General features: G+C 50.5%; 1 protein-coding gene across 1 annotated transcript in view; it reads right to left on the bottom strand.

The window, feature by feature from the left end:
- Window positions 1-15,789, bottom strand: part of LOC127389517 (gamma-aminobutyric acid receptor subunit gamma-4) — a 31,892-nt gene extending 16,103 nt beyond the window's left edge. Inside the window, exons 1-3 of the mRNA XM_051630085.1 lie at window positions 15,722-15,789; window positions 10,392-10,540; window positions 10,123-10,190 (exon numbers count right to left, since the gene is read on the bottom strand). Of these exons, the coding sequence (XP_051486045.1) occupies window positions 10,123-10,190; window positions 10,392-10,540; window positions 15,722-15,777 (273 nt within the window). The 5' untranslated portion in view covers window positions 15,778-15,789. The remainder of the gene's footprint in view (window positions 1-10,122; window positions 10,191-10,391; window positions 10,541-15,721) is intronic.
- Between the last annotated feature and the right edge of the window lie 367 nt (window positions 15,790-16,156).

The following is a 16,156-nucleotide window of genomic DNA, read 5'->3' on the forward strand; positions in this document are numbered from 1 at the left end:
TTATGCAAAGCACCACAATAAGCCTTCTCCTAAACATGCTGTCCTCCATGAGAACCGCTTGCTTCCAATAAGACAGCATGCTTATAGAGTGAAGAAGCCAGCAGAGCCCAGAACTGGTGCTGAAGAAGTGATGCTCACCACCAGCCATGGCAGCTGTGTTGTGCTTGGGAGATGAATCATACACTGCAGTGGGTTAATGGCCTGCCCCTAAGAGAGAGGCCCACCTCCCAAGCCCTGATGCTACTCTGTCCTTCTCCCACCAAAATGGTTGTGAGAAAGCACAGAAAAACCACATCCATGGGATGCCATCTATTGTATGGAAATGCTTGTGCTGGCCAGGAGAAAAAAAACCAACACAGTTTGCCCATATAAATCCCTCATCCTTGAGGAAAAAAGCACATTGAAAATATCTGAGAAAGTTCTGCTTTCACCAAAACAGAGGGGTCTGTGCCCTCTGCAGAAATCCTCACTCCAGACACTGTCCTTTCCTGGCCCCAGATGAAGAAGGAGGTGGGAACAGAGTACTCTGCTGCACAGACTCTTTCAAGGAAACCTATTTCATGTTGTCTCTCATGCCCCCTTGCTGTGCTTGCCAGCTTTCTCCTCCTGCCCTGTCAGTTCCTTGATTTAGCTCCTCTCCCTGCTTAATTTTGTTTAACTTTTTGCAGTTCTTTTCAAGCCACCACAAAATCACAGCCCAGCCCTAATGAGATTTCAATGGAGCACGAGGCCGAGGAAAGCAGCTGGAAGAAATGAATCAGGTTACAGAGAAAGAACAATTTATTTCTGTCTCCCCAATTGGGTATTCCAAGGGCAAAGGAAGCTGGACTGCAGTTACAGAAGGAACACCAGGCCAGCTGACTCTCCTTTCCAGATATTCATCCACCTCTCATGCCAAGAGTGGCGGTCATTTGGAAGCTGGGACACCTGCCACAGGGCAAAGACTCTCCTCAGAAACTGAGGGCTGATATTCCCAGTCCTTTTTTCTAGCTCCCAACTATTTCGAGAGAACCAGCCTGCTGCAGATGCCTCCTTTGAAAGTCAACCATTCTACCTTCCCCAGCACCCCTAGACAGCTTTAGGACATCTTTGAGGAGTAGCAAAGAAGATGCTGGCTCATGTTATCTATGCTGAGGTACAAGGACTGCATTGGCAGAGCTTGTATATCCCAGAATCAGACACACAGACAAACCAACCAATCTTTGTTCTTAGCTTAGTCCAAAATTCATAGGAGCTGGACAGCTCATTCTCTGCTGCTCCTTACCAAATCCCAGCACTCAGACCTGCCTTTGGCTTTTTGACACCAGCAGCACTGAGGTATTTTCATCTCCTCTCTTGCTGATACAAGGAGATGGGACCAGTGTCTAAGCAGCTCCCAGCCTCACTGCTGCAGACCTGGGCTGAAACTTGCAGCCAGCTCTGCAGGAAGCTCCATGCAGAGCTCACATCCCACCAGCCCTGAGCAGTGGGAAATGAGTGAGGCCTCAAGCAATGGCTAACTCCTTCCAGTGCAATCCAACAGCCCCATTCCCAGTGCTCCTTCCATCCCTACTTTCCCTGCAGACACCTTTCCTCTCCAAGCCTCCTGGTGAGATTTACTCTGCAGATCCCCCCAGCACACTGCTCCAAGCCATGTCACCACTGTGGCTCTTTGTTGTGGCAAGGGGAACCAGGGTCCATCATGCCTTCTCAAAAGATGCAGATTCATGTGACAAATTAAGGCTGAAAGCTCTGGACAGATCTGTCAGTCCACCACTGCCAGATCCTGAAAGGAAATGGTTGTCCTGAAAACTACAGTTCTCTTTGCCTTCAGCTTTTCTTTTCAAGGAGCAAATGAAGAGAAGATCAGGCATTTGTAAACTTCACCCTCCTACCTCCCTGTGGCTGCAGGAACAACCAACCTAACTCCTACAAATTTTTCTCACTTTACCCCTCTGCTCTGCTTCTCTTCCTTCTTCTCCTACACTTCTAAGGTGGCTTTGGGTGTCTGTGGAGAAGAATGACAGACCACAGGACATAGGTCTGGTGTGGGAGGAGTAACAGGTACACTGGCAAAGGTGGAGGGAAACAGGTCAAGGGAGGAAGTGTCAGAAACAAGGTTTACAACATTTGCTAAGTCTCCATTCCTGACCTTCCCTGTTCCTCATCCACTTGGAGACAAGGTGTTCCTTCACCCACTTTCCTAAGTGTTTTGGTTCACACATCCCACAGACATCTGCCTGTGGGTGAGCCATTATCACTGCCCGCAATTCTCCTGTTGAGCAAAGCTGATCAGGTGGTTAGAGCCATTCCCAGCTAACTGCATCTCAGAGAACAACCACATAAATCCTCACAGCAAAGCCCTCTGGACAAGAAGATGAAGAAGCAAAGCTTATACCAGGGTCCCCAGCTACCATCAGCTCCATGCTACCATCACACACCATGCCCAACCATACAGCAAGCCCTAGAGCCCTGACCAGATCTACTCCAATCCCCCCACAGTGCCCCATGCAGCCAGCATGAATTCTCTGGGGCTTTGAGGAGCTGCTGCATTGGGAATTGGTGGGAACAGTCTCAGCTGGACTGGTGTGAAACAGCTGCAGTGCCAGCAAACCCACAGCAGGGAAGGATGGGTTGTTGCCGACCAGCGTGAGCCTTCGCAGCAGATGTTCCTGCCCACCCACTTGCTGACCCCAACATGTATCTCCTGGACACAAAAGACACCAAGCTGAAGACACAGATGTACTGAGGAGGCATGGAGGAGATGCGAGGGGTTGTAGGGAGGAGAAGCAACATGCTGCCTCAGCCCAGCCAGCCCCAGTGCTTTGGGGAGGCTCAGGCTGGCAGCATCACTGCTCCACTGCTGCTCGCTTGCAATTTGTATCACGGGCAATTAAATCCTTCCTGTGCACCGAGATGGGATGTAACAGTCTGAATACCCAGCCTTTAACATCAAGCCATGAAGAGGTCCTTGAAGCATATTGCCTCTGGTCACCCACAACCACTGAATTCTGAGAAATGGTTCCCATTTCCTAACACATTTCTAGCAGGCAGATTTCACATCAGCCTTTCAGGGGAGATGGGAGGGCTGCTGCTGCTGGGATGCAGGAGATAAATAGGACCAATTTCTACTGAAAAAAAATAAAATAGGAAGTTTTGTTGAAAATAAATTAAAATTGTCAAAATTCTAAAATGGGTTACCTCAACCTCCTAATTTCATTCAGAAACTTTATTTTCTTCAGTAAGCTAACAAAATCATCTTCTTTACCCTTATCTATTTGACTCACTTCATTTTGACTTTCATTTGCAGATACTCATTTGCATGCTTTACTTATAGAACAGAATATATCACTGTATGAAAAGCAAATCAAAACAGTTTGGTGATACTAGGTAGAAATGTTTTGACTGCTCCTAACCCCATTTTTCCTCAGAAATGGTCGAGAATTTTGTCTGTTTGTCCCAAGTGGGAGGGGAGAGTGAGACCACCTCTCCTACAATGCTGGCTGTTTGCCCTAGGCCAGAAACCCTGGACTCTGACCAGCTCTTTAACTTGGCTCTCACATACCTGAAATATTCTAAAGCCTTCAGCTCAGATAAATCAACTGGGCCTTGAAAATAATTCAGCCCAGCAAGTGACAGCTATTGGTACAGCTCAGAGCCTATATCTTTCAAATTTGACACAACAGTTCTTTCCCTTTGACTTGGAAGAATCGATTTAATGAGGTTCAGAGCACAGATCAGAACTTGAATCAAACACATGCTTCCTGGCCTGTCCATGCACACGTCTCTGCTGGGGAACTGCAGAGTGACTCCACCAGCTAAGGCACTGGTGGTGGAGATGGCTGCATCTGGGCTTTTCTTCACAAGATGCTGCTGCACACAGCAGCTCTGAGCCTGAGCCTGCATCTCCCAGGCACATCCCTACCTGTGTATGCTTAGCAAGGTGGCAAAGCCGACAGCATCCTGGCCTGTATTTAGAAGTAGTGTGACAAGCAGGACCAGGGAGGTGATCGTCCCTCTGGACTCAGCATTGGTGAGGCAACACCTTGAATTCTGTGTCTAGTTTTGGGCCCCTCAATAGAAGAAAGACATCGAGGTGCTGGAGCGTGTCCAAAGAAGGGCAACAAAGCTGGTGAAGGGCCTTGAGAGCAAGTCTGAGGAGGAGCAGCTGAGGGAACTGGGGCTGTTTAGTCTGAGGAAAAGGAGGCTGAGGGGAGACCTCATTACCCTCTACGACTACCCAAAAGGACATTTTACAGAGGTGAGCACTGGTCTCTTCTTACAAGTAACAAGTGATAGAACAAGAGGAAATGGCCTCAAGTTGTGCCAGGGAAGGTTTAGATTAGACATTAGGAAGAACTTTTACACTGATAGGGTTGTCCGACTTTGGAACATGCTGTCCAGGGAGGTGGCTGAGTCACCATCCCTGGGTGTGTTTAAAAGTTGTCTGGTTTTGGTGCTTGGGAATATGGCTTAGTGCTGGACTTGGAGAAGGGCTAATGACTGAACTTGATCTTAAAGGTCTTTTCCAACCTAAATGATTCTATGATTCTCACTGCCCAGTTACTGCAGCTGAGTCCATGCCTGTGCCTGTGCCTCATGGGAAAGCCTCTGCCCTGCCAGACATCAAAGCTCCTACCAAACAGAGAGAGCTCCTAGCTGCCAGAGTTGCCAGGGCAGGGGGCATTCCTCTAGCTTCATCCAGACCTCAGTAAGGAGAGTCTCCTTTTCTCTGGAACACTGTCATCATGGTCTATGAACAAGCAGAACCCCAGCTGCTGGTGGAGACCTTCTTCACAATGATGGTGATGAGACACTGGAACAGGCTGCCCAAGGAAGTTGTGGAAGCCCCATCCCTGGAAGTGTTCAAGGCTGGATTGGATGGGGCCCAGAGCAACCTGGTCTAGTGGGAGGTGCCCCTGCTCAAGCAGGGGGGTTGGAACTAGGTGATATTTAAGGTCCCTTCCAACCCCAACCAGTCTGTGATTCTATTATTACCTCTGGAAAGGGAGACCACAAGCAGGTGCTATGGTCATGAGCTATATTAGAAAGGTTCCTGTGAGTGAGGACTTACAAGTGACAGTGCTCTCAGGTCAGGCATGGCAAGCACATCAACTACTTGGGCAGCGCCTACCACCCTCCACAGGCTACCTGCAAGGGTTCAGGGCGAAAAAACCCCTTTGCACCCAGCCTGGCTAAAGAAATGGGAGATTTGTGCAAAGACTGGCAGGAGATGAATGTGAGATTGAGCCCTTCCTGCCAGCAGAAGGCTGGAAACTGGATTGGTGAAGGAATATACAAGAGCCACTTAGTTAAGAATGGTGATTTATCCTGTGTAGCCTGAGGCTGCCTGAGCTGTGGCTGAGCAGAGGTACCTGCATGCCAGGACTGAAGCTGCAGTTTAAGAAAGGAGTACAGCCACATTCCCCATTTAGTGTCCAACTGGGGACCACAAATGTTAATTAACTTTAGGGCTTTTCTCTCCAGAAATGCCTCTGAGGAAAAGCACTTTCACCCTCAGTAGGCCACAGTCCAGATTTTCATATCTTATTTAGTTCCAAGTTTTAGAGGCAAACACTCTGCTTTCTCTTCATTTTCCCTGATAAGAGACTCCTTGTGTTTTCTGCACAATAAACAGCCTATAAATAAAATACAGACATGGATGTCACACAGAAAATATCTAGAGGGGATTAGTGTATGTTCTGGATAATGAAAAGAGCTGGTTGAATTATTCATAGTGAATAAATCCTCCCTTTTCCAGTTTGGAACAGACCCTGAAACTTGTGGAAGCTCTTAGGATATGCTCAGGATGGGAGTAACTAATTTCTTTCAGTACACCTTCTGTTGCTGTTCATGAGTTGTCCTGCAAGTCACACATGGTTGGTGCTATTCTTCAGTGGCCTTGGGCTTTTTTTTTTTCCTTAAGAGAATGAGGAAGATGGCTACAAAACGGCTGCTGCCCTTCTCCGTGCACCCAGCCTCTCCACTACATGAACAGAAGCAGCTACATGAGGAAAAATCACCCTCCTAGCACTTGGGCACACAAGAATGTTCCTGCACATCAAGGAATCAAGAGATACGAGTGTTCTCCAAGCAAATGAGTATTTCTGAAGACGTTAGAAACGCACCACCGGCTCTGGCAGTGCTGAGCCATCACCCAGGCATAGAGAGTTTATGGCCAGAAAAACCACTAGGGCCCTTTGTGAGCAATATCAATTTCCCAACATTTTATATTTCTATGATAATTACCTTTATCAGGGACCAAAACCCGACCAAGCCCATTATACCAGTGCACAACCTGTGTGACATCACGGGATTTATGCTGCTGCCTGACTCACTGCACACCAGGCAGGCCAAGAAGAGTGTGTGGTCCTAGGCAGAGCATTATATCATGCTTTAGGCACTGCAGTCCACCCTAGAACTGGGTACCTCTGGGCTATTGCCTCCTAGACAGAGTATTTGTGAAGCATTTTAAAGCCCCTTCAGTTAAGAAGTGTTGTGCAACCACTAGAGTCTGGTAAAAAAATTTCCTTTGCCTATAGCCTTATCTGGTGCTCCAGAGCAACACATTCAAACATCTTAAAAAAATGTGCCTTTTTAATTTTGTTTCATTCCCTCCCTACTTCTTCCAAGCCAGTCAAAGCTAAGTCTAATCAAGACCTAATTGTTCCTCAGAGCCAGGCAATTATTACTGGTCTTGGTTTCCCCATCTATTAAGAAGAAAAGAAGATCTTAACCCAAGTCTTGCAGAGGGACACCAGGGCTGTAACCCAAGGCTTCCCACTGTGGCTTCCACACTAAACTGCCTTCCAACCAAGCAGAGCCACTGGCCCTTGGGATGCAGCTCTGCTTCCACACTGAGGTGCCTCAAACCACCTAAGGGCTCTCTGCAAGGGGGACTTAGCCCTGTGTGGCTTTTGTAGAGCCTAGCTCCTCTCTTGGGGATCTCCCCCCCTGCTGCTGGGGTTCGTTCACAAGCAGCTGCCAGCTTTCTGCACACTCTGATAATGTGGCATCAGTGGGGATTTCACTCAAAGAGGCTGTGATTCAGCAACTCGGCCACCCACAGCTCTGAGCAGGGAGGGAGCAACCCTTGGCAGAGGGTTGTGCAGACAGCCACTGCCTCCCTGCCCCACTAAGCCAGGAAAGTACCCATGAGCAAAGACAGAGTGCCCCAGGTCCCCAGACTGGCTTTGTCACAGCAGTTTCTTCCTCACTGCTACTCTTTGTCAGCTTTAACTTTGAAAGCCAAACCTCCCTCCCTGGCTCCTCGGGATTTACATGAAAGTGGTCAGTGGGGAGTTCTCTTCATTCATGCTGGGCTTATACGTCTAAATTATAAAGTGTGTCAAATGAGGATTTAATTTATATTTAACAAGACAGCATTTGTAAATTAATTATTCATCAGCTGATAACGAATAAACATTTCTCCTTTCCAACCCTCCCCCCCTTTTTCACAGTGTTTTCACAAATGCACCATACACGAAAATCTATTCTGCAGTACTTCAGACATGGGAAAAGATGTTCTTCATCCTCAATTTTGTTGGTGTGTTGCATGGTAACTAATGCAGCCAGGCACAGCATTATGAATTTAATAGTGCACAGCATCTCCTTCCTGAAGAGGGGAATATTCCACATGTGTATTTGGACATATCACCCTCTCTGGGCTCCAGTCCCCCTGCTTTCAGACAGAGCTAAGACACTTATTTGCTGTAATAATGGAGGCAGGAGCTTAGTTCTACCCCTGGAAATCACAGGCACTTCAGAGACAGCAGAATCTGGCTGCTGGTGAATGACAGAGGCCAATTTTGCTCTTTCCATCTTCATTAAGTAATAAGATTGAGGTGGTGCACAATCCCAGCAGAAGTGCTGTCATCAAGTTTTGCTACAGAATTTGGCACACATGGGCATCTCCTCACACATACCAAAGAGAGGATTCTCCAGCATCTAAACTAGCCTTGACTGCATCACCTTTGATCCCAGCTCTGAAGCAGGTACCCAGGACAAGTCCCTGAATGAATGGTGTATCTTTGTTAGCTTTGGCCAGGAGGCTGTCATAGTGTTTGGGTTACGTTCTCTGTGTTCAGCTCTTTGAGCCTCATGCTCAGTTTTGCAAAAGAAAAGAAGAAAATCTGCATCTTTGTCCACTCCCACCCATGCTGGCTCTCATGGACACTTCACAGACATTCTCAGGACTGAAAGACACTCAGCCCCATGCATTGGCAACTGCTTTACTCCTACGGCATCATTTCCTAAGAGCTACGCATCCCTAAAGGAAGGTGGTCCAGAATTCTAGGTGCCCTTGACACCAGTTAAAGCTATAATCTATATCAATAAAGCCATTACAAAACAAAATCAGGAACAAATCCCTCCAGCAAACAACCAGTCAGCAAAAAATTTGAACCCAAAGTCTCCTCCATCAGGTCCCTGCTGCTGCAGCCCTCCCTGCCACCTCTTCCCGCAAACACACTCAGAGAACCAAGGTGGGTCTTTGCAACATGCTCAGCTTAGTGATAAACCAAGGACACACATATACTCTCTGCATTAATGGGAATCTAATTGGACATCCAGATCCAGGACAGAGGGTCCTTTCCCCAGGGAGGAGAGAACGTAACATTTACTTAATTACCGAAATGGGAAACAAGACTACCATTCTGGTCTGCAAAAGATACAAAGAAATCACTTTACATTTCTTCCCTTTCCAAACTTGCCCACCTTCTGCTGACTCCTGAATGTTAATGCTATTTATGACAAGTGATTGATGAGGGGGATGCAGAATTCACACCCAGCACGGGGCATTTTCAAATCACCTATTCATTTTTAAGGACCGGAATCAGTTTTGTCTCCTGACATGATTTATCATTTGGAGGTTGAGCAGCAGCTACGCACGGCCAGCTTCCAAGCCCTGACAGAGCATCACCAGGCTGAAGGCAGCAGGGAGTAGTTAACCCTTTGAGGGGTGAGCAGAAGATCACAGAACACCGATATTCCACCTCCATTGCTTAAGTTGGAGCCTTCTATTGCACCAGCACGTCAGGCCATCCTATAGCCTCCAGCTTCAGATGCACAGACCATGCTGGTCTAAATTAATAGCCACAGTAATGGTGCTATATTTCTTAAAAGCAGAACTAGGTTTTATATCTTCTACATAGCCTGGCTATGTGAAAGAGAAATATTTACATAAGATGCTGTCATTGCAATGCACCTAAAAGAGATCAATGGGACATTTCCCCTCCAGTGGACCTTCCAGCCTACATAAGCCTCTATCTGCAGCAGAGAGAAATCTCACCATGGGCTCAGGAGAGATTTAGCTCTGAGTCAAATTCTCATTCCCCTTCCTCGGAAATGTGCATTTCCTCAGGTTGTATACAGGAAAAATCAGCAACATGGGATGAGCATGACAGCTGGAAGAAGTCTTTGCTTCTGAGGTTGGGAGAAGCTATGTAAAAAGGGGAAAAGTGGGAATGGCATGTCCCCAGCAAAGACTATCTGTATTATACATTTTATGCCAGCCTGCCAGTGCCTGGCTCTAGGAACAGTCAGGGCTGTCTTCAGCAGCACCCTCTCATATGATTCTCTGGTGTCTAGTAAGAGTTCAGGTCACACAACAGTTTTCCCCCTCAGTGGGGATGGCTCGTGTCACTGCCTTGCATCCTCTTTTCACAAAAACACTCCAGATGCTGAATATGCCTGAAGCTCCTGCACCTGCAGCAATATATGGTTGGTTTTAGCCCAGTGGATCTAAAATACGGAAGGACTGGGATGGACGTAGCTACGTCCTCACACACCCATCACCATGGCATAAGCTGTGTTTCTTAGGAAACCAGACTAGTAGCAATGCCTGGTATCTCCATTTGGAAGAGATGAACTGTGGATGTAGGACTGGATTTTATAAGCCACTCTCTACTGCTACAACCTGCCTGGCTACGCAGTGCTCCTGTGGCAGGGAGGAGAGCAGAGCTTCCAACAGGGCTGGAAAGAGGTAAAGTAAATGGATGAGAGGGGAAGAGAAGGAATGAGGAAGTGCACTGTGGTTTTGAGTGGTTTTCTTGGCATACCCTTGGGCAGTGCAAAGCAGATGGGACAGCCACTTATAACATGACTCTTATGATACTGTGACTCTGCAGCAACGACAGCACTCACCATCTGGATGACAGACACTGGCCCAATGCTGTTCACGTAGATATCCACATCGATAAACGTGGGCTTGACTGTAAAGAAAATAAAAGAGGTATGGATGAGCTGGGACTGTGGTCATTTGTGAAGGGCTGAGTACCAGGGGAGCATCTGGGACCAGCGTGGCTCCATCTCACCAAAACTCCCAACTACATGCCACAAAAGCGTGGAAAACACAGGACACAGCCAGGCTAGATCACCACCCGTGGCCCCAGGGAGCTTCAGGGGACACTTACTGCCAATGTCAGGCCTCAGCTTGTTGTCGTAGTTCTTCAGCAGCGAGTTGAGGATCTGTGTGGCATCTGTCTCCTGTGCCTTGGGGGTGAGGACCCAGGTTTTGTTGATGCTGAGGTAATCGTAATCATATTCCTCTGTGCTCTCGCACCTGGAGCAGGGAGACAAAAGGTGAGAGGCACTCTATGGCATCTCTCTGGCACTCTGTGGGAGAAGGGGCACAGCTAAGTTTCAGAGATACTAAAGGAGGAGGATGCAGCACCGCTAAAAGCAGAACATAAGGAGCTCAGGGATTTCTTCTCAATCACACTGCTAAGAAGACAGAACTCACCTGGTGCCTTTGTTCACTTTAGGGTCCTCAGACATGGCCTTGCTGCCAGCAGTCAGGACTAGTAAGCATGGAGTGTTCCATATGCCCCCCAGCTCCCTTTGGACAAATTCTGTTCATCCCCTGCCCTTCCCTGCCTTCTTCCTGCCTGGTCTCCCATGTCTCAGGCTCCTGGAGCTGCCCATTAACCACAAATACTTCAGCTGCTCTGCCTGCCACTTGCAGCTGAAGCAGGTTTCCTCTAAGGAAGAAGGCAGTGACCAAACAGCGTTTTTGGGGAGCAAGGCATTTACAATGAAAGCATCTCAGAGAAAAGAGGTCCTAAAACTACCAAGCAGGCAGCATGCACATCTGGCTTGCCAGAAGCACAGCCATCTGCCCTGTACTGATCCTGGGAAACTAAAGCCTTATGCAAACTCCTCTGCCCTCAGGCCAAGACCTGTCACAACCCATTCCCTGTATTCAAGAACCCTTCCTCCCAGCCTTTGGCACAAGTCCCCATTTAAAGATGCTCCATCTTCCTGATCTTCCAGTACCAAGCCAGGCAAGGAAAGTTTGCATCCATCTTTGAACATGATCCGTTAAACAACAACTTTTCCCACTGCTTTTCAAATCTGCCCTCTCTAATCCTTTTGCACTCCTCCCTTTTCCTCAAGGAGTTTTCCCAAACCCTTTGATTAAATTAGGTCCACATGGTCACCCTGGAAATTCTACCTACCTGCTGCTGCTCTGGGCAGCTCACTCACAAGATTGTCCCTGGAATGGCACAGCCATATGTGGAAGAGGATGCCTTGCAATCCCACACCCAGCACACCCCCCTCCACGTCTCTCATGTCAGTGTGTCACCTGCTCCAGTGCCAGAAATGGTGCACAGTGACACTGTTGACACTTCCCAGCTCTGAGGTGCAATCAAGCACCACCAATACACATCTCCCCTCGGTGCCTGGGGAGGCAGAGCCTGGCAAAGGCACTTTAAGGGGGAAAGAAGCATTAAATTGATATGTTGCAGTCAATTTATCAGATGCTCCTCTTTTAAAGCCCCAGATAAAACTCGCTTTCACAATCACTTTGAAGCTCTTTGCATCTCCCCAGCTTTCAGGCACTGGGCTGGGTCCCCCAACAAGCTGGCTGCCTGCTGCCACACATGGGCACATCAGCTTGTTGTTTCCTGTCTGATCGTGCTGCCCTCGCTAACGACGCTTAAGGAGTCTCAAGCAAGGCTGTCAAGATGAGCTTCCCTATCTAAGCAGAGGCAGGGCAGGCTGGGCTGGCTGTTGTGCCGTGAAGCACAGCCGAGCAGACAGCTCCGCCTCATCCAGCAGCTGCGGGAGGCACAGGGACCACCTGAAAGCTGGCCAGAGCCAAAATCTGTCCAGCCCCACTCCTGCAGGGCACCAAGAGGGACGTGTTTCTGCCCGCAGCCGAGAGCAGGGAAAAGAAATCCTAACTGCTCTCCCTTGCTGCCAGTGTTTTGGGTGGTGCTGGCTGCCTCCAGCAGAGCAGGAACAGCTACAATGAAGCCTTATCTCAGTGTTCCCTTGACCCTACTTAAGGCAGCCCAAGACAGGTCACCTGCCAACACTGAACGCTGTGTGTCCCACTGTCCTGCCAAAATTCAGTTCCTGCACACTGTGAGGCCACAGTGGAGTCCAAAACATCCCACCGGGGCTGAACAAAACCAGGCTGGTCACTCCGACCTCAGTCTTCTGCCTTCTACTCGTTTAGTGTCACTGATTAACACCCTAGGGCTTGAGAGAGCATTTCCAGGGAGTCATGTCCCTAATACAGATGCAGTGACACTACCAAAAATATGCTTTTTGCTAATGCAGCTAATCCTGATCTACTAAACCATACTAAGCCATCTTAGCATAAGCAAGCCAGCTTTTGCTGAAGAAGACATGCTTTTATTGGGTGTCTGTGCACAAATACACCAGCTCTTGCTGGTCAGGAGTGTGACCCTATGCAAGCCCCTGCCTCTTCCCCAGCCTCTCTTCTCAGTGGCCTCTCTTAAAATCAAGAAGGGAAGAGTACAACAGCTATTTCAGAGGAGAGGAATTAACGTGACATGTGCATGTCCCCCAACAGCTGCTAATGGAAATGTCACACTGCAAACCTGCAGTGATCCCCAACATACTGTGGACACTTGCTGGCCCGGCAGCTCTGTCTGCTCGTGCAAAGTGACTGGCTTGGTGACAGGAGACAGCTAGTTCTTGTCTGTCTCTGTGCAGCCAGGAGGAAAGGCAGAGTCCTGTTTCCTCACCTCTGCTTGTTGAAATGTCAAAGTATTTGCCTCACAGCACTCCTGCACTTGGCCATGGGGCTGGGACGCATGAGTGTGAGCAGGGGATCCACAGGGGAGATGATGGCAGGGGAGATGAGGGCAGGGCAGAGCTGGGGACGTTGCAAGGAAACCTCTGGTCTGACAGATGTGGTTGGGGCTGTGTTAGCTCCTGCTGGTGCCCAGAGCAGAAGGCCTGCACAGCAGGGAGGTGTCCTTATGGATGTGCTCACGTATATAGATAGGGTTGGACAACCCTCCTTGGGCAACCCTTGGCATTACAGCAGGACAGTGCTTTGCCTTGCCTTCCTAACTCTGTTTTATTTCAAGCAGATACCTGTTTTGCTGAGGTTTTCAAGCACATTGGTGGTCAAACTAAAAGCCATTCAAATTGCTGGTGGCTGCCTCCCAAACCCTAGGGCTCAAGCTGTCTGCCAAGGTTTCCCTTGGCAGGAAGAGGGGAAGAGCAACATGTGCCACGAGCCCTCTAAGACACTTCTGCACCTTGTCTGGTAGGACAGCCAATGGTGCTTGATGTGTACCCACTACTATTTGCAATCTGGTGTGTTAAGGAAGTCTGAGACCAGTTTGAGACCTGCACCCACTGGCGAGGTGACAAACACCCTCTCAGCCATCCTTATAGCCTTGAGGCAGGAACTTCCCAGAGCAGATGCAGATATGGGGCTGTGATTGCCCAGCCTCTCTGCTACCACACCTCAAAGCTGCCCCTGCTCCCAGGGAAGAGACAGCAACACAATGCAAGAACAACATTTTCTTAGGTTGAAAAGCACTGTAGTCGATCTTAATCACTACATCCTAATGTGTCCTTCTAGTCATCCATCCCAATGCCTCCAAGGGTCATAGGCACAGGGACATTCAGTCAACTTACTCTGAATTAGGAGGCAGAGGACAGGGGACTTGCTAAACTGCACCCTACCTGTTTCACATGTCTTTGTACCTCTCCTTTCACAGCACACCCTATGATGCCTCAGTGCTCAGCTCTGCACAGGTCCAACCATCTGCCAGTGCTTCAGAGCTGTGCAGGGCTCCTGCCTTCAGGGCTCAGAGTTGGGTCCTTGCTCCCAGCCAAGACAGTGCCCTGGGAAACGTGGTGAGTTAGTCTCTGTGGTGGGGGAGTGCTGAGTCACCCAGCACAAAGTATCCAGCCCGCTCCAGCACCAGGGGACAGGTCTTGCAGCTTGTGCCAGAAGAGCTCAAACACACAGGGCACCAGAACCAAGCTTCTCACCCCAGCATCCACCATCAAGTGTAGGGTAGGTGAGATTCACTCCTTCCAAGCTGCAGCCAGGAAAAATGCCGTGAATGCAGAGTAAGACCCTGATACAACTTGCTCCTTTTCTCCTTCTTCTCACACAGGCTTCCTCTCCTTCCTCTCCCACTCCCTTACCCCCTCAACATGCACAGACACTGCTCCTGGCAAAGAGGGGCTCAGGGAAAAGGTAGACCTGAGGAACTGGGTAGAAGGAAAGCTGGGCCAGCTATGGAGTAAATCTTCCTTTTCAAGGGCATGAGAATACATGACTTATGTGCTCCTCCATGTGATGTTGCAGCTCACGACTCACCTCTCAAAATGCAGTGCTTGTGGCAGTGTGCTGCAGGGATGATAGGGCACAGGAACCAGGACCACCACAGACCCTCTCTGAACCCTCAAACACCCCCAGGCACCAGCATGCTGGTGGGGTCTGGGTGTTAGGGCATGAGCTATGGGGCAGCTCTCACTACCTCCAGCCCAGGAAGGCCAAGCACTGGAGGACCATGGCAGGGACAGACTTTCTGCTTGCACCTGAGGTGGGGAAGCCTTGGCAGAGCAGACCAGTAGCAGCAGGATTCGTGGTCCCTGTCCCTGACTGCATTTGTAATGGGATTTGATCGGCTTTAAGGCTGCTTACTCTGACAATTAACTTCAGCCAGTAAGATCCCTCTTCCCCCAAGCCCCGGGGCAACAATCTGCTGACAACGTGTTCTTTCCCCCATCCAGCCATTAAACTCACCAGCAAGCCTAGGAATTGTAGGGGGGAGGAAAGGAAAAAGAAACTTGAAAAACCTTGTGCACGGGGCCTTTTGTCGCTGTTTATAAAGAGAGTGTGACAAACCGCTGGCCCTGGGAAAGAACCGCAAGCCCGCCAGCCCCGCACCTCCACTCTCCTCCTCCTCCCCCAGCCCGCATCGGGCTCCCAGCCCGCACCCAGAGCTGGGACCTGGGGGCCAACCTGTAGAGCAAGGCAGGAGCCCGCACCGCCCTCCTGCTGCCAGGCTACAAGCCCTGCAGAGGCTTTCAGGGAGCCAGGGGATGAAACACAGGGAAGGGGATGCAAAGTCCTTTCCACCCAGCCCAGACTCCGAGTGGAGATGCCCCGGTGATGGATGAAACCCCCAGGAGGTGCTGAGCTCCCTCTGATCCTGCTCTGAACGCCCCCAGAAGGAGCTCTGCCCCCTGCAGGATTCACCCAGCGAGGTGACAGCGGGCTGGAAATCGGCATCTCCTCTTGATTCCCAGCACGCGAAGGGGGGACCCGGGGTGCAAAGGACAAGCAGGCACTAGGTGCTGCTTGGACCAGCCCTGATCCTGTCCCGGGGCCGGCTGCGGGGCGCACAGAGGTGCCCCAACCCCCACTGAAGCCGGGGTGACGGTCGCTGGGGAAGATGCTGCGACAGGTAAACCGAGGCGGGGAAGGGGGTGTCCGGATCTGGGGGGGGGAGCTCACCTGGCGCGCAGGACCGGCCCGAGGGCCAGGCAGAGCAGCAGCACCGTCCCGGGCATCTCAGCGAGGCGAGGACCCGTCCCGGGGGAGGGGGGGGCGGCAGCGGCGGTGCGGGGCTGGGTGCGGGGCTCAGCGCGGGGCCGGGGCGGCGGCGGGGCCCCCCCGCTGCCCGCTGTGCCGCTCTCCAGCCCCGCCGCCTCCCGCCCGGCTCCGCGCTCCTCGCACCGCTCCGCGCACCGCTCCGCGCCGCCGGGGAGGAAGGGGAAAGTTGGGCATCTCTTCTCCGAGTCGGCGGCGGGGAGGGGCTGGGCGCAGGGTCCTACCTCCGAGCCGCGCAGGGGCTGGCTCCCCCCGCACCTCCCCGGGGGCTGCGCGCCAGCGGGGGGGACGCGCGGCGGAGCCAAACCCGCGCATCTGCTGCCGCGGAGCGAGCACCGT

Source organism: Apus apus, chromosome 12 (assembly GCF_020740795.1).
Source record: "Apus apus isolate bApuApu2 chromosome 12, bApuApu2.pri.cur, whole genome shotgun sequence".
NCBI lineage: Eukaryota > Metazoa > Chordata > Aves > Apodiformes > Apodidae > Apus > Apus apus.